We start from the raw sequence: 22,188 nt of genomic DNA on the forward strand, positions 1-22,188 counted from the left end.
CTGAGGATTGGGGGAAGAGATGTAGCCTCACCCCAGCATATCCCTTTAACCAAGAGGCCAGGCAGGAGGAACCTCAGACAGAGTAATTTTAAAGAAAAAAAAAAGAAGAAAAAAATTAAAAATACTCATAACATAACATTGCAGTTGTATTTAGTGATGAAGAGAACTCAGGAGGAATGTACTTGAACCCTGAAGAATTTGCCAGGGGACTGGAGAATGTGATGTGAGGAAGGGTCAAGCTTTATCAGGTTTGAGTTGGAGAATCCTTTAGGCTGCATGGCTCATTCCATAGATACATTAGTGCTGCAAGTTCCTGAGGAGGGAACTTGGGTGCAGCACCGGCGGCATGCCGAGCTGAGCAGAAGCCAGGAGAACACCTGCCAGTGCTGAATGGACAACAACCAGGGCTTAGAGCTGCCCAGGATCAAAAGGTGCTTCAAACATCTCTGCCAGTGTCTTTGTGATCCAAAATGATGGTGCTCAGGCAGGAATGGCTCTCATCCTGGGATGCTGATGCTGTGCTGTTTTCTTAACAAAGAGGTGGGATTTGCCAATTCACCATCCTTTTTAAGTTCCTATAACTCGTTGTTACCAAGATCCCAGTTAGATAGTTCAATAACTGTGTGGGCTTTTCTGCACTACAAAACAGTATTTGGTATTACTAAATATTCTTGCTGCAGAAAAATAGTTAACTTCATTTTTTCCTTGAGTGCAGTAGAAGCCTTTCCAATGAATAATGTAACACATTTGAAGGTTTGGAGAAAGATCTTTTGAAGATGAATGATTTTTAATTATGGTGTTCATTGTGCATAACAGTAGTTATCTGTACTCATCTTTTATTGCAGAGTTGTATTTCAGGTGGATCGTATGGTGAAATAAGAGTTGATTTTGTTTCCCTTTTCAAAAGAAAGTGTGTAGGAAAAATGAATTTTGTTTTGGTTCTGTGCGGGTCCTGAGATATTGTCAAGTAGAAAGGCATAGTGAAACATCCCATCTGACAGTGTCCAGCTTTGGAGACCTTACAGGACTGTGTGGGAATTCCTGAGCCTGCAGCCTGGGATAAACTGCTCTTAATTGCAGGTCCTGTTCTGGTTGCCAGGACGGCATTTGTACTAGGAAATATTACTGAAGCAAATGTTGGCTTCGGTGCTTATCGTGCATTTATGCATTTTGTTCTAGTGTGTCCCCAGCACAACTGTGGCCTGTGTAATCTGGCAGTTTTTCAGATGGTACCCAGGAGCAGCCTGGGCAGCGCTGGGCAGTTGGGATGCACACACTCAGTTCTGGGAGAGGATGAAGAGAGTAGCCCATTCCCTTGCCTCCTGAACTGGAGATGGGACGGTTATATATAACAATACAGATGTAACCCAGGAGCAGGCTTGCACAGTGAAGCAGGTTGCAGAGTTTGCTGCTGCCTGTCTGGGTCAGCTGTGGTGTTTCCCCCTTACCAGGCTTGAGGTCTCCAGCCTCCTGCTGGTCTGACTGAGCTTGTGAAACCAGGAAATAGATCTGACAAAGGAGGGAGGATGTGGGGGTGTGGAGGGGTGGTATTTGGTGGGTGAATGAGAAAAAAGTGGGAGTGATGGGCCTGATGCAGGGCGGAGGGAAAATCCTTGAGGCAGAGGAGGGGATGAAATGTGTCAACAAGCTGCCCATAGAGTCTTTTGCAGCATGGCTAGATGGAGAGGGAGCTTTGACACACCTTCCAGCCTATAGTTAGGGGAAGTTTACATTAAATTTCTTCTGTCAAACTGTTCTATCAGAGTCCTAAACAGATTTTTATTCTTTCAAGTCCAGATTTAACTTTCTAAACTTGCTAGGCAGGACACTTTTGGTTGCAGTTCCACATTCTGTTCCAGCCTCAGTCTGAGTTCTGCAGTTTCTCAATCAGGACACAGGCACTTTCTCATCTGAGTTAGAGGGATTTTTTTTTCCTGCTACCTTGAAACCAGATTTATCATGTGCTGCCTTTACTGCTCCCATCACATCTAGATGAACTATGGTCTCTTTGGGACACCTTATGAATGTGGGACAGCCTGTGGCACTGCTTTGAAGATCATGGCACCAGTTCTCTGTGACTTTTCCCAGTCTAACAGCCATCACTTAATGCTGCTGGAGTTTTGTCCTTGACAAATGGTTTGCAAATCCTTTGCTGCCACTCGTTGATAATTTTGAATTGAGAGCAGATTAATGTTTCTTTAGTGGTGATGTTGACCTCTTCATAAGAGCTATCCAGCTTTTTGTGCCTGCCTAAATATCCTGTGCTCAAAGACTCCAAAGGTACATATCTGGGTAGTGTGCAAATGTCTAAATATAGCAATAATAATATTTAGCTTTCTTCTTTTCAATCAGCAGAAGAAATTACTGCATACATTTCCATTTGTGTGGAGTACATACTGAGAGAAGTCTATGTTGACATCTGTTTCCATATTAATTTCTGACATCTCCTTGGTCTTTTCAGAAAAGGAGAAATTCTTTATGTAAAAAATCTCAGAACTTGTCTTTGGTCTCTGATTGTGGTTTGGGGTTTTTCCCTATTATGCTAGAGAATTACACAGTTCTCAGCCACTTTCCAAACTGCCAACTTTCCGTTCCACCGAAGTTGCTTCTGGCTCCAATCCCAGTATTTGGGGGGAACAATAGATCCTATTTTAGTCTATACAGATTTAATTGCTGTGAATAAGATTGACAATTATCTCCTTTTGTGTCTGAGAATCCCACCAGCTGTTTTAGATGCATTTAAATAGTTGCACCATGCTGAACTCACATGTCATATCAGGAGCTATAATGCAAATTTTCAGGCATCTGGTAATATGTCCTTGGCCTTTATTTGTAAAATATTTTTTTCTGCACTTAATCCTGTTTCTTCTTCTTCCCTTTAAACCGTGGATCTCTGCACTGGGTGACATTATTAGTCATACCAAAGGACTTATATATCAAAGATGCATTTTGAGCAAAATGCATTTCAAATAGCAAAACCCCCACAACTATTGAAAGAGAAGTTGATGTTGTTTGTTTGTTTGTTTGTTTTGCTCCCTCCACCCACATAAGCTCAGATACCTATGAGGGAATCATCTCGCTACATGCTGACAACCTGCTGTGTCAGTGTCTGGGCTCAGCTTTATTGTCCACAAAAAGGAAGAGACATTTCATCCTATGTAAACAACTAAAATAGGTCAGATGAATCATGCCCCCAGATGTCTTCTTTCTCTTGGAGCTAATCACCCAGACTCTGTAAGCAGACTTAGCTGTCTGTACCACAGACATATGACTGAATCTCACCTCTGTGGACCATACTTGTAGCAGTAGTCACATGTAGGTGACTAGACACATGTAGATACCTAAGAAGATTAACAGTGCTTGGCTTCTTGATGCAGAGCTACTGCAAGTGCCAAGATGAAAGTACTCTGGGCCTGTCTTCTTGAAACCAAAGGCAGAACAGAGTGGATTTTTCCAAGAGACATATGAGTATTTGATGTCCACAGTTACATAGCACTAAACTATGCTTCACCAATTGCTTTCTCATTGCTAGCTTCCTAGACTATAAGATAAAATTTAATAACTTTTTTTTGTTCAGAAATGCTAGTTTAAGCAGGACTTCTCCCTATAGAAATCTGGTATTTCTGCCTCCATGTTGCATCTTGCTGTGAAATACGTTGATTTGGTTTTTTAAAAAAATCATATCACTTCACAGGTGTCCCTGTGGGGTAACACACTGGCACGTGAAGGTGGAGGTTGTTTACACTGGGAAAGCCAAGAGAGGGGATACTTGAAGTTTGCCTTTCATCCTTTGCTTGAGAAGTTGCCTCTCTTGCTAATTGAACAAATTGTTCAGCTGCTGAATTATGTGGGGTTTTCTTTTCAGTCTGCGTATAGCATTGTTTATTATTTATTTAGAATCTTGTCAAGGGGTTAATAAATTAAATAATATTGAATTTATTTAATAAATAATAATATTTAATTCAATAAAATAAATAAATCCAAACTTCCACTTTCACTCTGCTTTCATGCATATTTCTCATTTGTGCAACTCTAAGTATAATTTCGGAAAGCGAGTTGCTTCTTGGTGTAGCAGGATGTGGGGACACCCTAATACCTTATTATTCCCTGATACATATTTTTACAGTTCTTGACACAATTTTAATTTCCCAGTGGTCTGAGAGGAATGGAGAGGGTTGCATACAAGTTACAGTAGTCGATTGTTTCTGATGTTGACTTTGTTCTTGTTGAGACCTCTCTGGGATTGCCAGTGCCTTTGGTCACACTGGGCAGGATCCACCACATCAGGGCTGCTTACGTTTGTTTATACCAGACTACCCCATCTCTAGGCCTCTTTGGGCACAATTGATTCTTCTTAGTTGTAGCACTTTCTAAAATACTTGATGTTGCCCCTACTTACTATGTTTGTGCAAAGTATTTGCCAGTCTGTAGGTTTCTAGTATGCCTTTTGTGTTTGCAAGTGGAAACTTGGATTGAGATTTCTTAGGTGATTTTACTAGTGATTGGAAAGGATAAGATTCATAGTGGAGGCAGATGCACAGCACAAGTAGTATTTGAGAAACATGACCTTTCAGTCTTCACCACGTGTCACTGAGCTGCTCCTGCTCAGTGCCAGATCCTGTGCACACACACTGGGTCAGACAGGTCTCTGTTGGATTGTGCTTTGCTCCCTCTGCATTACCATATGGACATGGTCCTGGACAATCTCCTCTAGGTGACCCCTGCTTGAGCAGGGGATCTAGACCACATGACCTCCAAAGGTCACTTCCATCCTCATCTGTTCTGTGATTCTCTGGTATTGCACCTTCCAAAACTGTTCCTTAACCTTGTTGGGTCTCCTCTGCTCTTGGGTGGGGGCACATTTTGTCATTTCAGACCCTTTGCAAGGACAGCAGGAGCCTGTGGAGGCAATTTCCCCTGGGGTTGTGGCATGCCATGTTAATAGGTGTTGTGCAGACCCCAGAGCTTCAGTACCTTCCCTCTGGATAAAGGTACCTGACAGGACAGGAAGAGACACCCTTGTCTCCAAGCTTTATGCACACCCACAGCCAAACACTCATTTGCTCACTGCTATATCCCTGCTATTGGGTAGAAATACTGCATTTAGCTGTGATTCTTTTTATACTCGTACTGATTTTACCAGGGTCCTTTTGTTGACTTTGACTCTAAATTACCACTGCACTTGAAAATTTGTATCTGTAATGGCTGAACAACTGAGCAAAGATATTAAGCACTTTGACCTATATTACATGAAAAATAGATGTTTTCAATGACATATTTAACTGAATTTTGAATAGCTTGCCTGAGAAATACCATAGGGTTTCTTACAGAGGTGTGTATCTATGTCTATATAAAATGTATGTAAAAGTACTGCAATATTTTCTTAATCCTGCTTTGCATTAAATACTGTGACTTTTTTGTACTTTAAATTTAGGAAAGCTAATTTTGGAGTTGTTTTTTAGCCCTAAGCAGAATGAATGAACACTATACAAATGTTCTAGAGCATTATGAAAATTAAGGTAGTTGCCATTTTTCAGGCTCAGGATTGCTGATATTTCATTGGTTTGCATTTAGCTTATATTTTAACAGCTTCGAAGATTTGGTCTAGAAAAGCAATTTTAATAATAGAAGTAAAAAATTGGGTTTTGAGGCAGGTTTCTATGGCAAATGTCGTTGTAGTGATTTTTCCATGTGGTCCCTTTCTGCAGACCTGTCAGTTAATGTTCTTGCAGAAGAAAAGTGATGAATGTAAAGCTCTGGTAGCAGGGTATAGATTTTCTTTAATTATTAAAAATTACCAACATATGAGTGGCTTTGAATTAATTTTCTGCTTGTGGATTTCTCATAATAAAGCTGTATGTAATGTTTTCTCTTTTTATTTTTCCCTCTTGCCTTGCATATGTGTGCTTTCATGCATATACAGTTTCTGTATTGACTTTTGAGAATAAATTAGCAGATTGACTTTTTTTCAGGTTGTAGAGGCTTCACAATACCTGCTGCAATAGAAGGATATTGTGAATAAGGCATTAGTGCATATCTGTGGAAATGTGTACCTTCTCTGTCACACTTGCAGACATTAGCTTGGGGATAATTTAAGTTGACAGCTGCATAAAAGGGATTTTTTTTTATTGTAGGCAGAGCAAATATGTCTGAGGCCCAGATAACCCTCGCTGTAGAGATTAGGGGCAGGTTGTGGTCCCTGCCATTTCATCATTTTAACTAGCATGATTTATGTATTTCTGCCACATAACTCTGTGGGGACAACTTACATGCAGCCATTTTATCAGATGTGTCTCTACTACTGTGCCCTCCTTATGAGGGATGCTCATGGTCAAGACTATATTCCACCTCCAATGCAGAAGGTGTTGTACAGCTCATGGGAACAAACATGGAAGTGGCTGCTTTTCCTTTGTATTAGAGAGAAAAGAATGGCAGAACTTTGGTTCTCATCTTGAATGTGAGCTCAGGGATAGATCCAAAGATGTTTCTCATCTAAAAGCAGCTTAAAATCACTATCCAATGCTGTGTAACTTGGTGTGCAGTCAAAAATCAAATATTGCTCATCAATTAACTTTCAGGATCACCCTTAAAGGCTAAGATGGTGAAGACACACCTGATAAAATGGCTGTGAACAAAACAAAGAAAAGTTGTTATCAGGATGTGCGTAGTGTGTTTTCTTTAGATTGAACCAAGTGCCTCAATTTCAGTAGTTGTCAGTTCTAATGTGTATACTTACAGGGACTATTCCACATGGCTAATGAGCCACAAGGAAGTATATTCCTGTAGAAAGGTTCCTTTTCTTTTCACATCTATTTTGGGGTTTTTTTAATGCTTTTGGTTTCAGTTTGCAGTTGAAAACTTATCGCACCAGCCAAAGCTGGTAAGCATTCTTTGCCTTATCAACAACAAAAATCTAGAAAAATCTAATAATGCATAAAAATGCAGATATATATTCATCTAAAGATTGACTTCACCAGACTGAATGTGCCCTATTCATATAAGAATCATCATTTGAAGAACTTTCAAGGCAACTTCTTCCTGAATACCATGGAAATAAGTTCAGGCCCATTTTCCCCAGTAGTATTTGAGAACTTAACTGTTAGGGAGAAGAAGAAAAAGAAAAAGATGTAGGACAGTGCATTAGTGCAAACTGGACTAGAAAGACACTGATCAACAGGAAGTTGTTTGTTCTCATTGTCTTCTGTGTCTCTTCCTTATATTTCAGCAAGCTTTGAACAGCCAGACAAAGTTGTTTTAAATAGGATGATGAGCAATCTGACCTGGCATGCTCTGCAATTTCACTATGCTTTGTGGGAAAGAAATGGCGACTCTCTTACAGTGTCAAATTGATCTTTGCTTTTGCAACCTCTTCTTACCCCATTCTGATAGCCCATACAGGAGTGAGGAAAGAGAATTTGACAAATAGTATTGCCATCTGTGTCTGAGGTTGCCCAGCCCTGAAGCGAGATCATGCTTTGTGTCTCACTGGTCTGGCTCAGCGTTTGCTCAGGGCTCACTGGCCATTGGTTTTCTCCTGTAATACCTCCATGATGATGTGCTGCATAATAGCATTTTGCAAAGTCCATACAAATAGCATCAGAGTGGACTTCCCTTTCAAGATGCCATTGACTTCAGCCCAAAGACAAGCTATGTTATGAAGTTATGATCATTTACCACTGAACTTGTGGTAAATTTCCAGCATAAATGGTATTCTATTTTTATGCCTTGCCTATTTTAATCTCATATTTAGTCCTTATCAGTTTTGTAGTTTCTAGCTGGGCCCCAAAGTGAACTTGGCCTGGTGTGTGTGATTGCTGGTCCAAGAAACCATATTTTCACATATATCACTGAAAGATTTTATGGCTAAATATTCACTTCCTCCTTGGTTAATAAAATGAAAGTTTTATTTAGCCCCATGGATTTAAAGAACCAGTTCAGGGATGGCTTCAATTTCTGCCTGCAGTGGACAATACTAGTGAGTGCTTTGGTTTTGATGTGTGCAATATGACACTTACAGTAACGAATGAATGGAACTGTTTAGGCTGCTTGTAAAGCTGCCTTTCATCTGCAGGAGGAGGATTGAACACCTAGAAGGAAATCTCTTTCAAGTTGATTCCCAGTGCAGAAATAAATCCTGTGTGGGTGAAAGGGAGGAAACAGCCACCTACCTGGAAATCTAAGACTGTAAATGAGGTGTCACAGAAACAGGCAGTGACATCCACTCACATGCTGATCCATTAAGGGGGGGAAAAAAAGGATGGGAGGGGGAAGAAAAGCCAGCAATGCTTCTATGAAAGTTGGGGTTTTATGGTATCTTTAGTTGTCATTCTAAGACTGTTGAAATTATAATACAAAACTGTAGGAACATATTGTCTGTTGTCTAAATGTGTTGTATTTGTTCATGTGGGCTACTACTGTGTTATTAGTTGGGTTGGATGCAAACTGATGCCATGTAGTGTGGAGTAGCATGTGTGTGCCACAGCTGGAAAGAGGAGAGAGGCTGGCTGTAGCTCCTGTGAGTGGCTGGAGCCAGCCAGGCTGAGGGGGGAGAGAAGGGCTCTGTGCTTCCTGATGAATTGATTAATTAAGAGTCAAAACAACTACAGGTGTCCACTGCAACTTTGAAACCCCAGGGCAGGGTAGCATTGAAAATTGCAGTACAAGAAACTGCCCACGGATATATATCCTCGTTTTTTCTACCTACTTTTTTTTGCTAACCCTTAAGAAGGAAATGCAGAGCTCTTGCATTTATCTGGGGTTAATAAATTGAAGTTTTTGTGAATCAAATGAGAACAGGCTCCCCAAGTAAAGACATCTGGTAGGACACTTTACAAGCTCAGCTCATAGGCTCTGTTTTAAGCTTCTGTTGTGGGCTATATTTTGTACCAAGTACATAGGGCACCTTGTAGACAGCAGGAATGTCATTAACGTATTTATTTCAGAAACTTGTATATGCCAGAATTGCAGAAAGTCACTCTTATCCACTATAAATAAATAAAGCATCACAACAGCAGCCCTTGGTTATCACTATTTAATTCTTGTGATTATTGAATACAGCCATTATTTCCTAGGAAAAGAATTGTTTACTTCCCCAGTTAGTAGTATTATGCTTTGATATTGTTAGTAACCTGAAAACTGATAATGGAGAAACAAGGAGCATGCTCAAAATTATATAGTTTAATAAGTGTTTAAGATTCCGTGTCTGCTAACAGGATAAATGATGGAATTAGATAATTTCCTTTGAGAAGAAAGATAAAGACTTGGCCAAGAGAAAAAAATTTGGGGTCTTATGAGATACCAACAAAATGCTGATTATAAGCCAAACAAACTACGTGGCTCTTGTCAGGAGGATTTGCTTTTAGCTGAGGACGTGTTTAAGATTAGTCTGGTGAAGTACTGAAATGTCTGTCAGGGTTGATGCAGGTACTTCAAGTGTGACCAAATCCTACCACCTCACTGTGCAGGCTTCAGGAAGTTCCTGTTCAGAAAGTGGAATGTTTTTACTAGCACAACTATACTACAAACTAAACCTTAGAATTACTTATCTATTATTGAGCAATGTTTTTGACACAGTAGAGACAGTGAACTCTGTAAAAAAAAAAAAAAGGAGCTTCTGATCCAAATTAGATGTTATTTGGGTGAACTTTGTAAAAGATTGGATAGGAGATAAATGGGTATTAGGGGAGAGGAGGGAAGGGATTGAATGGAATTGATCATCATTTCATTTGATAAGTTTCTTGAAGAATTTGGGGAGAGAACGAAAGCAAGAATTCTCTTGAAAACGTATCTGAGTAAAAGATAGAGAATTACGTAGGCCTCAATCTTTTAAAAATAATTTTTAATTAATTTTTTCTTTGCCTTATTAATATTAATGATAAAATGGAATTGAAATTATTGGAGATTGTTTTGTTTGGGGAGGTGTTTTTTGTATTCATGTGTGAGAAGGGAGTGTTTTATCTCATTTTGTTCACTTTACTGGTGGGTAATCTGTTTTTTGAGGTAGACAGAAAAGCAGATATGAAGGGGAAATCTTAGGAAGCTGAGGCACTTCATCTGTGGAAGGAGGGATAGATTTTTCCATAAAAAATTGTGAAGGTCTAATTAAGGGTTACCTTTAGTCATATGAATATCTTGTTAGTTCTGCTTTGTTATTTGTATAAGCAGCTTAGATGTGATTTTTGTCCTGATAAGTTACAGTCTGGGAGAGCAAGGAGGAAAGACATCAGTGAAATCAGCTTTAGAAAGCTGGTTGAAAGAATTGCCTGGAGGAGGGATTTAAGTAACTGCAGAGAGAAAAGGATTTCAAAAGGCAGCAAAGTCAGAGCTATTTGAAGCAGAGTAGATGATGTTACCAGCTTCTGTGCTAGGCATCAGGCACCAACACATAGTTCAAGCTCTGAGATTACAAATCGTGGGGCTTCAGTGCAGCCCTTTTCCAGGGTTTGTGTATGAGATGGGATGTGATGGCATGGGAGTAGAAGAGTGCCTGTGTCAGGAGAGGGGCAGCTTTTGGCATCTAGACCCTGAATTATCTGGTAGTACCCATAAGAACTGTTTTGATATTATGTTAAGTTCAGGTCTTCACAAGGAATAGAATAATCCTCTGCTGGAGAAAGGAAAACCGGAATTTTGGGAGATATAGCGGGTTTCTAGAATGGAATGTATTGTTCACAGCCTCGGTCCCCCATCCTCACTGCACTGACACCCCAACTCCCATGTCTTCTCAGTATTCAGTGTTGCCAGGTTCCTTTTGATTGTATCCTGTTCTAGTAAGGTGCTTGGTGTGCAATTTCAACTCCAGGCATTTCGTGGTAGCTGACTGCCAAGTTAGTCTGTTAGGTCACTTTGTTCTGATAGTCTTTCTGATGTATTCAGTGTCTTGACAAATTTTCTTGGCAAGAGCTTTATAAAATGATACCATATTGTGCATAACTTAACTCATCATTATACTTCATGACATCTTCCACCATACAAGTCCTGAAGTTCATTGCTAAGCTCAGAAAAAGAAACTAGGGCAACTCCAATACTTGAATGACTTTTGCAGGGAACAATAAGTTGTAGGAAAACACTGATTTTTGTAAGGAGTCGCTTTTGTCTCTTGTCTTTTTTAAAATGGGATTGAAAACCAGCAGCATTAGTTAGGGACTGATCAGCTAAACTGACTATTGATTAGCTCCTGATCTGATAAAACTATGCTTTCTGTGCTACTGCAGTATTTTAATCATGTTTGTGGCATTTCAGACTGAATGGGTGTTGGTCAGCTGATTTAAATGCTTTACTATTCATGATTTTGGGTGGGGTGTGTGTGTATGTGTGTCCATCTCCCTCCCCTGCCCCTATGTTTGAATATATGCTTCTGCTTTTCCTAATGTCAAGAAAATGGGAGTATTTGGACTGGAAACTTATCTCAATATTTGATCTCCAATTGCCCAAAGGTTAAGCACTACAGGGGGTGAGTGGTTAAATTGCTCACAAGTGCCTTGCTTCTAAGAGCTCCTTCATCTCTGCTCTCTGTGTGTTTTATAAAGTAATTTTATCCACAATTAGTGTTTATTTGCAAGAAATACTTGTAAATGACTGGTGGTATTGTGCATAGATAGAGTGCAGTGTGTGACATTTAGCACTGTAAGGAAAACTTTCCATCTCTGAAAGCAGTTAATTATAGTGGATGTATGTTTTCTTAGAAAAAAGAGACTGTTTTTTCTAATCAGAGGCAGAAACATTCATTTGTGTGTCACAGTAGCATATTGCTCCTCCAAAGTCAAGAGAATCTATTACCTTTAAGCAAGGCTGACACAGAATGGACATTTCCACAAGAGCAGGCAAGCTGTGGCAGAGTCCCCTGCAAGCCTTCCTTTGGTATTTGATTTCTTTTCATTTCAACAACCTTTAGCAAGTATTTTCCTATTGTGTAAACTTTTACTGTAATGAAAATGTTAGAGATCAAGAAGTCAGTTATATCTTGAACTTGCCATCAGAATTATGATGTGCCTTCAAGCTCTTTTAGTTTCTGGGGAGGCAGCAGTTGTTTTTAAAGACATTGCGTGCCTGATGTGAAACTGTTTGTCCAGTAGTGGAAATACTGTCTCTGAATATTGGTCAACTTGTTGACTCAAAACTGGTAGTAGAGGGGAATGGGTAGATAGTGTTTGTGGAAGAAGACATGCTTACATCAAAGTGACAGTGTCTTTGCTTGGTTGGAACAAGATGTTGTCTCAGCTTGCACAGGTTTTCCCAAAGTGAACGCAGGACTGTCAAAGCACATGTCAAACTGAAGCAAAACTGGTCAGTTTGTGGGGAGATTCTCATGTAGAAAGCAGAAAATGTGTATGAGCTTGACTCCTCTGGGATGGATGACAGTAACCACGATGTTTTGGATAATGTAGAGTTCTGATTAGGGTTTTAAACTATTGTTAGTGGAATAGCTGTTATTTCAGCCTGACTAAAACAAGGAAGTTGTGGTGTAAGTCTCAGGATACTTTTGGCTGTTCAAAGCTTGTACGGAGCTCTTAGTGCTGGTTTCTGCATGCCTGCAGCTCGTAGTGCAGATCTTCTGCTGTCTACGCTGCAGGTGGGACAGATGGTTTGAGGTGGGCTTTTCATGGTAGGGGGTTATGCTGTGCAGTACTCAATGGGTGTATTTAGTATACACCACTGTGTTGCTGTGGTACAAGCAAGCTTGACTAGCCTGTTGGAATATAAGGCAAAGTCTTTCCTTTCTATTTCTGTCATAGCATTTCTAATATATGCCGTTTGAACAGACTGCCTTTAGTGGTAACAGCTTTGTAGATTTATAACAGGTATTTTGTTTGTGCAAGACTTGGAACTTGACAGCCAACAGTTTCATTATTCATAGCAGGGAGGCTTGCAGGTAGGAAAGCAACTGCAGGTCTCATATTTCAACTGGGAGGCATACTGTTATCAACTTTGGCCATTAAGTAGTCCCTTTAAAGGACTGTATGGTATGCCCAAGGGTAAAATATGCTCGTGATGCTGTTGGTTCTTATTCATATAGTTCTACAGAATATGCTTGTTTTGTCATGTGTAGGTGCATGCAAACAAGCAAGTATGCATTTGTGTATGTATGTATATGTGTAAGTCAGACAGGTATTTTAATTCAGTCAGTACTTGCAATATTGCTAGATTCTGGTTCCATACATCTTGAGTCACATATGAGATACAGTTGGAGGCTTCTGTGCTTTGCTAACTTGGGCAATGTTTTCTTTTTTTGTTTTGTTTTTTCTTAGAGTAATAAATGCAGGGAAGAGCACGCACAATGAAGATCAAGCCAGCTGTGAAGTCCTCTTTGTCAAGAAAAAAGCTGGAGGCAGTAATTCTACACCAAACAAGAACTCTTCAGCAAAACGGAGGTCATCACTGCCCAATGGAGAAGGTCTCCAGCTGAAAGACAATTCAGTAAGCAGACTTCTGTATCTTGTCAGTGGAGAGGTACAAAATAAATATAAAAGGATGTGGCAATATATCACTAAAAGATGTTTACTGAATATTTCACATCTTTTCAGTTACCTCTTATTGATTATCTCCGCTTAAATGCAGAACACTTCACTATATTTTCCTTAGCTCTACTACTTGATTTTTGATTTGGTTTTGCATTGAAAAATGCTCCTTGCATCTAAGATGGTTTAGTTTAAAGATGAGCAAGGATTGGTCAACTCCTTGGATTTTCCTTTTTGTTTCATTTCTGAAATATAATCTTGAAAAATTTTAAGATGATCAGAGGGCTGGAGTACCTCCCTTGTGAAGACAGGCTGAGAGCTAGGTTTGTTCAGCCTGGAGGGGAAGGAAAGCCTCCAGGGACACCTTAGAGCAGCCTTCCAGTACCTAAAGAGAGCTGGAGAGGGACTTTTTACAAGGACCTGTACTGAAAGGACAAGGGGTAATGGCTTCAAACTGACAGAGAGTTTATGTTAGATATGAGGAAGCAATTCTGTGTTGGGAGGGTGGTGAGGCATAGGAACATGTTGCTCAGAGAAGTTTGGCCAGGTTGGATGGGGCTTTGAGCAACATAGTCTAGTGGAAGGTGTCACTGCCCATGGCAGAGAGGTTGGAACTAGATAATCCTTAAGGTCTCTTTCAACCCAAACCATTCTATGATTCTCTAATATACAGAGATGCCTCATGGTGCCACAACCAGAGGTCAACCTCAATCTGCTCTTTCTAAGCTTCTGCACTGTCTTGTAGGCACATTTGCAGTACCTGGAACTCTGTGGACACTACATTAGCTGCTGTTTGGACTGAAGCTACTCAGGGCTCAGATAAAGACCTATATGAATCATAGAGACTGTTAAAATGTGTTATATCTAAGCCACTGTAGATTAAACCACATCTTCACCCAGTGTCAGACAGATACCTGCCTTCTTTAATTTTATGAACTACTAAAGCAGGAGATTCTTTTGGTTTGTGCAGGTAGGGTGAAGGTCATCCATAACACAAAATTCAGTGATTTTTGCAAACTATGGCTTCTCATTTGTGTGGATTTCTATTTTCAAGTATATATTTGCACACTCCTGAATAAAGAGTTGTGCCTGGAACTTGCTGAGACTATGAGTTCTACGTACAGTCATGCAAAGCAAAACAGAATTTGTTTTAATAATCTGTTTTAAAAAGTCTTTCCTAGTAAGTTCATGCAACTGTCTGCAGTTGGCTCATGCATATGCTTGGTTCCAGGAGTGTATTTAACTTCTGTATGCATTAATGATGTTTAATGAAGCAAGCATTTGGCCACAGTACTTGTTCATGTACATAAAACACAGCAAGATAAGAAACAGTGTCCTTGGTCCAGGTGATGGGTTTGTTTGACACAAAGGAAATTGCTGTGCCATGCACACAGGCACACTGCAAAGACCCCTATGCACACACAGGCCTGGATAGACACATCTTGATGCTGTGCAGAGATACTAGTGTTGGTCTCACACCACATTTAAGTTCTAGACCCACCATGTGAGACACCTGGTCGGTTTTCCCAAAACAGGCAGCATATTTCTTGAGAAAGTTTTCTCCTAGAGGGCAGTCTTACTTTAGCAATTAGTAGGATTTTTTCATTGCTACATCTTTTGTTGGTTGAATATATCTAAAAAGGAAAAAACCTGCACATTTTTATAATGTGTCATATTTTTGTTTTCATATCTTTATACTGTGAGGTATAATATTGTGTTTTGCCCTCTCATAGCGTTGTTAGCAAATATCTTTTAAGGAGTGTATGAGTTTGGTGTTATATAATTCATAATCTGAATGAATAGGATGTGGAAATACCAGCTTGAGACTCTACAGTGAACGATAGAATATTGTCCCATTAAGTATTTACTAAGAAAGCCAGAGGCTGAATACTGTAAATGCCTTAGAGGAAAATCCCACCGTAAAACACAGTCTGAAATTGTCTGTGAGGTGGAGCACCTTACAGAATTACTGAAGAGAAAGGAATAAGGGAAGCACTTTATTGCAAGAAAAGATTTCTTCTATTCTTGTTTACTTTTTCAAAGTGTGGAGCATATGGGAAATAGGCACTGGAACTTAATGGTCTCTTCACTTACGAGAGTCCTTTTCATCATCCTCAGATTTTTCTTTTTTTTTCCACAGAAGCTGTTGTGGAGAAGGCCATGTCATCTTTGTTTTATCCTACTTTTTGGGAAGTTTGTCAAACTTAAATGACAGCTGCATTTGGGATTGTGTGATTATTGTTGTTTAGTGTTAACCCCATCAATCCAGCCCAGCACTTTGGCAAGGCAGCACAAGGGAGTCAGAGATCCATGTGTTGTCCACTCAAGCTGGGTGCTGCTATCACGGCCTTGACTCTGTGGGTGGACTCTGCAGAGCTTGTATGAGTGGGAAGGAGGAGGTGGCAGGCCAGAAATGTGGAGATGGAGCCCTGACACACTCACAAATCCAAGGAAGCCTGTTAAATAGCATAAACATGTTTTTGTTTTTGAAAGAGTGGGTAATAAACTGAGCAGAACAGTGAAAGATTCTGCAAATTCAACACTAAGTTAATTCTCTCCCCTTCCACCCACCCCACTCCACTACTGCTTGATTAATCATGTTCGCTATCTGTCTCCATTCAAGGGCATTCATGTTAAATTGCACAGCTTTTTCACTGGTACTATTTTTAAATGCCTTTAACTATAGAATACCTCAATGATGAATACTGAAAAACCATCAGCAAGTGAAATGGGAATCCTGTGCCAGGATACTGTTGTAGTGACAGGCTGCAGGACTTAATGTGATGCATTATTAATTGTCATTGTAATGCGAGGATACATGATTATTAATTCTGCAGTTTTTTTGCACAAAGATGGTACGGTGTATTTGTTTTGTGTGACACAGGGCTGGTAGCCTACCATAGGCAGCTGAACATATAATCAGTAACACGAGGAGGCTTTTCTCTGAGGATTGGGGTGGCAGTTGCTGGCCCACTTCAGATTTTATGACAGCTAAGAATGTCCTTTAATGCATTTTGTACGTGTAGTTCATATCTGGAACAGGGTAGGTTATAGTTTTCAGAATAAACCTTTAGTGGCAACATGATTTTATTTGTCTGTTTGGAATTAGCTTCATAACAAAAATCTGATGGTTTGCAATGTAGGACTACTGTCTAGCTTACCTGAAAAGCTCATCCCAAATTGACTACTATGTATTGCTAAGGTTTTCTTCCTATAATTGAGCTCCAATTATGTGTGTAAATATATGCATTTTCTTTTATGATTTCTCATCTGTTGCTTGACCCAAAACTTTGCATGTCTTAATTGCATTTTACATTTTCAAAACCCAGGAGACTGCTGAGCCTTCCTGAAAGCTAGGTCAGCAGTTGAGGAGCCTGATGCTTATTAAATTTCCTGGTACATTCTGGAGATGAACTGTAAGGTCAGTGCAGTGAAGGGTCTGTGTTCTCTTCATGTTTCTGGTAGCTATTCAGCTTGCTGTTAAATTAGAATCTTTTGAATGAAAATCTAAAATAAATCATTGTGGTGACTGATCACACTCCTGTTTGAGGACACTGTTAAAAGAACAAATGGAGATTGGTCTTTGAAAGACTACTTTTGACAGAATACTGCCAGTACTAGTAAAAACAGATGTCTTGTTCTCTGAGTTTGCAGAATGTCAATTCTTTTGGGGAAGAAGTTCAAGCTTTTAAATGTAAGAGAGGACAGCCATGCATATGCACACCGAAATAGGTAATGCTTGGTGGCTATAGCTGTGCAAGGAAAAGCCAGGACCTTTTTGTGCATTTTGTCTCATCTGTGTGCCGGGATTGCTGGCCCTTGTTCATTCTCTGAATCACTGCTTTAATGGCACTATATATTTAATTCCCATTGAATTGGTATGGTTTTGCAGAATTCATTTCTTTCAAATAGAGGAGTTGTTTTTATTCTCAGGGTGGGGGGAAAAGAGTTTGTTTTTTTTTTCCTTTTTTAGACTGCTAATAGGTTACTGGTGGTTTTCCTCTTTGCTAGTTCAAAATTAAATGAAGCTTTGTAAGAATACATAGAAGTTTTTCAAGACTCATATTTAGATTACAATAATGCCTGCAGATCACAGCTGAAGTTAAGGCCCTAGAGCATCTCACACAGAATGTCTGTATGAGAGCAGTGTTATGGTAATCATCTCCCCTGACTGCTTATAATACAGACTTCCCAGTTATGTAGATTGCTTTGGAGAACTTAAGAAAATGGGGGCAGGGTGTGTGTATGTGAGAACTTGTTCTTAATTGTATGTTTCTGTTACAGTTTGGGGGCAGGGGGGAGAACAATGACAAAACATCATCTTCCTTTAGGTGGAAAGTAAAATATTTTTATCTCAATCAGAGGTGTAATGCCTTTGTTTTTTTTACCCCAAAGGTAACACATTTCCAAAGAAGTATAGCAGCTTTAATTGACATGAGGATTTAAACTGTGGAAGCATTATCCATGGTGCATCATGACATGGATTTTGGCCAGGGAGCCAAACCTTATGAGAAGAACGGGAGCAGAAGTAGTTTGATCTACAGATCCCAGGAGGCACAGTGTTGCCATTTTGAATAAATAGTCTCAGTTTTCAGCTGAAATATTTTCATTTTCAGATACTTGTTTCTGTTGGCAAAATACTTTATATTTTGCATGAATAGCAATCTATTTATACAAGCAGGTTTTTTAGTTGCTAATCCTGTTAACTGTTAAAAATTACTTAGGCAGAATTTTACAGCCAACTGTTGTGTGAACTCAGAGGGATTCTGAGCCCAGAGCAAACTAGTACAGGTGCCAGTCCTGCCTTCAGGGGGGAAGTATCTCAACAGGTTTTTCGGTGAATTTACCAGGCTGGCTAAGTGGGTGGGTCTGGCTAAGGAGCTGCATTTGGAAATGGGTACATGTGTTGGTTTTTCCAACATTCTAGTATGTATCCTGTATGATCCTTACTATGGTAAGTAATCCAGTACTTTAGGACAATACTCCCTTATCTTAGCATTTCAGTAATGAAATTAAGAATGCACAATAGATTGCTGAATTCCTCCTCCTGGAGGAATTCCTCCTCTGCTGTGTAGATGAGTATGCTGTTGCAGCACTGGTTAAGAATATGCTTGAACTTTACTCACTCACAGCTGTGTAACAGTGACTATCTCTTCCTTCCTTTTCTTCCCCTCCTGCTTCTCCAGGACTCAGACGGGATCAATCTGTACTACTGGTCTCTGTTTGATGGACACGCTGGGTCAGGGGCAGCTGTGGTTGCTTCCAAACTCCTACAGCACCATATCCTGGAGCAGCTGCAGGAGATTGTAGACATCCTGAGGAACACAGCTGTCCTCCCACCCACCTGCCTAGGAGAGGAGCCTGATAACCCAGCCACCAACAGTAGGACGCTGACACGGGCGGCCTCCCTGCGTGGTGGTGTGGGGGCCCCAGGCTCGCCCAGCACCCCTCCAACACGCTTCTTCACTGAGAAGAAGATCCCACACGAGTGCCTGGTTATTGGGGCCATAGAAAGTGCATTCAAGGAAATGGTATGTACATCTCAGGGCTCTGAAGTCCTTGTTGCTTACATTAATGAGTTACATGACCTGGAGAAGATGAAGATTTAGAGGGGTTTTCTTTCACTTTTTTTTCCCCTTTCGCTACTTTAACACTATCTGAGCATGGACAGAACTATCTAAGAGCCTCAAGCTTACCAGGTGCATCCCTGTGAGGCAGAAACTGCACCTTAAGTCCCAGGCAGCACTACAGCAATGTTTATGGATTACTTGTGTTGCCTAAAATCGGGAGAAAAAACTCACCAAGCAAATTTAGTATAGATAAGATATAGAGCAGCTCTTTTAATGAAGGCCTTCTAGCTCACAGAGTACAAAGGTGCATGCCCACATACAGAATCCTTACACTTTTATATCCCTTACTAAGTATCATATCTAATGGGGACATCCAATCCTAAGAGCCCTTTTGCCTGGGTACCACCCTCAGAACTGCCCCACTGGAGTCCCTCCAAGTGTCTTGAGCTTTCTATCTTGTTTTATCTACCATATCTCTTGTTATTCTGGTCCAGGTGCACATCCCAATGGAATATCCTTGCAAAAAATCTATTACTTTGAAAAGACAGTTAAAAGACGTTTAAACCGAAGCTGCAGGATTGTGCCACACAAACTGTGAGAAAGTAATGGTTGAAAGTGAAAGAAAACTACAGCTACATTAAAATCTACAAAAGGCTAAAAATCTTACAAATTCTAAGGCATCAGTTGACTTTTAGAAGCATGATGCTCTTCTTTTCTCTTTTTTATTCTCCCCCTCCTTTCTTAACATAAAGATTAGCGTTGCCTTACAGCAGCAGATTTCAGCATTGGCTGCTATTATCAGGCTGAGTATATGGGTATGCACTTTACAAAGCCTTGTTGCCCAAGCAGTAGCAAAGAGTCTTGGCACTTGTTGCCCAAAACATAAATGAGACATAAATGGTCACATCAGGGACATGGATAAGGGGCAGCCTCCTTGGTCCAATGACCTGTAGTTCATGTTAGTGTTGGACTGTCTCATAAAGCACAGCAGTGCCTGTACAGTGTGTGCAGCTCTTCACTGAGGCAGGTTGGGTGTGGGTGAGTGGGGCATGAAGTACATTTCTACCACCCACTTGAGTTATGTACAGCATGAACAACTGTGAGGAAATCATGAGGCTGTGGAAACTGAATATCCATCTATTTCCCCGTGGAAGCTGTTTTTTCTATTCTGTAATTGAGGTAGCTGCTCCACATCTTCCCTCTTCAGTTCTCCACGTTATTAAAAATTGTTATTGCCAGGCAGATCAGAGGTTTGGCCCACCAGTGAGTACATGGGGATCAGGTCTTGGGAGATGTGATCTTGTTCTTTTTTCAAAATTTTGTTACCGTAGTTTTCAGAAAAGCTCCTTATTTGAAAAGAAGATTTTTGAACCAATCAGTGTTTCCCAGAGGTTTTATTTGTTGTCTGAAAAGAAGTATTCAATCATAATTTTTCTTGATGTATAGGAATTTTGCTCAGTACATGCAATTACAGACTAGAGTTGTTGCTACAAGTAGTACTTCACTTTGAATTGTGAATAACAATTATCTTGCTGGATTGTTCTTTCTTCCCAAGAAAGTGCAGGCAAACAGACCCATCAACAGGGTTTGGACTTGTAACTGGGTTTGTCCAGGAGCAGGACTCACAGCCATGGTTTGGTCATTGTTCAGTGTGGGGTATGCGAGCAGATTTATGTCCTATGGCTAGTGGGTGCAGTTTCTGCTAAATTAAAAGAAAGAGGAGGACACGTGAAAATCTCCTGTCAGTTTAGCATGCCTTTTCAGAAAGGGAGGACTCGATTGCTCAATCCTTCTTTGTTGAGAAAGGAGGGAGAAGATGACCGTGTCCATCCACTGCGCCCTGATGGGTTCAGAGCATGCTTAAGAGAGGGACACCAATTTCATGCTTCAGTTGGCGTAATTTTCAGGCCAGACGACTGCCAGGCTCTGAGAGCATGACATGATTTTCTCCCGTCTGCAAGTGTAGGAGAGATGAGAAATGGAGTTTCATGGGACTGGGCAGTGAAGGTAAGAGGGTGTAGAAGGGCTGTTTCAAGCGCTCTACCTTTTTTATGAAAGCAGCGTGTGGGTTACCCATCGCTGCTTTCCTGAATGTGTCTGACTGAGCAGGGTTGTTACTGCCCTGCATTATTTTGCGTTCACATCTCCGGTACGTGTTCACACAGAAGACCATCTCAGCTCATGTTCAGGCACCTGACTGCTTGGGAGGGCTTTTGTGGATAGAGTATGACAAATGCAGAAGCCATGGATAACTCACTACACTTATGGTGTCTAGGTATTCCTTGTATAGGTTATAGTAATCTGTTCTTCCTGTTTCTAAACAGAATATTTTCCTTCCTGTGTCTTTGTTCATATGCCACAGATCCAACACCTTTAATTCCCACTTACTCTTTATCAGAGGGCTGAAGTTCATCTGTCTTTGATACACAAATGACTCGGTGTCTACCACAATGCAATATAATTTCAGCATTAAGTTTTACTTTAAAAGGAAATCTTATAAAAATGGTCAGACTAAGAAAAGCAATAGATAATTACACCTACTTTAAGCTCTTGGGGAAGACTTGCACTTGTAATTGGTTTAGGCAAAAGAGTATTTACCTGTGTAAGAGAGCAGTTCATAAGATCAACACTCCTGTGTCGCATCTATACTTGCAAAGATTGATCTTCCTCTGTCTAACTTCCTGCTAGCTTATACTCCTGGTAGTCTTTTCATGAAGATTTTGGGCCTCTTTGACAGCATATTGTTTAATCGGCCCTGTTTTGTACTGGAACATCATTGATGTCGTTGAGTTGGGTCAATGCAGCTGAGATGTGCATAATGAATGAGGGTTTTGTGCCAGCAGAGTGTATCATTTTACTTGCTGAAAGCTCATGTTTCCTGGACCAAGGCAAACTTCTTGGTAGTGTTTCCTGAAACACCCATTGCTGCAAAGGAGTCCTATGAAGCTGGTGAAAATGATGAGTAGATACAGATACTTTTTTTTTTTAAACAGTGCAACCTGACAGGTTTATCTAAGGATGGTTTTGTCCCCTTTTCTTGGGAGATTTTAGCATACCATTATTTTTTTTCCCCAACTTCCTCTTGAATTCTAGTTAAGCTCTTCCTGTTTTTGCCTCAAGTCTCAAAATGCAATTTGTGGCTTTAAAAGACTTGAAAAAAT

General features: G+C 40.3%; 1 protein-coding gene across 2 annotated transcripts in view; it reads left to right on the forward strand.

Moving 5' to 3' along the window:
• PPM1H (protein phosphatase, Mg2+/Mn2+ dependent 1H) overlaps positions 1 to 22,188 on the forward strand; it is a 129,960-nt gene that overhangs the window by 45,511 nt on the left and 62,261 nt on the right. For both annotated transcript variants that reach the window (XM_064655810.1, XM_064655809.1), the window contains exons 2-3: positions 13,248 to 13,416; positions 18,644 to 18,988. In XM_064655810.1, coding sequence (XP_064511880.1) covers positions 13,248 to 13,416; positions 18,644 to 18,988 — 514 coding nt within the window. The remainder of the gene's footprint in view (positions 1 to 13,247; positions 13,417 to 18,643; positions 18,989 to 22,188) is intronic.

This window comes from Pseudopipra pipra, chromosome 5 (genome assembly GCF_036250125.1).
Source record: "Pseudopipra pipra isolate bDixPip1 chromosome 5, bDixPip1.hap1, whole genome shotgun sequence".
Taxonomy (NCBI): domain Eukaryota; kingdom Metazoa; phylum Chordata; class Aves; order Passeriformes; family Pipridae; genus Pseudopipra; species Pseudopipra pipra.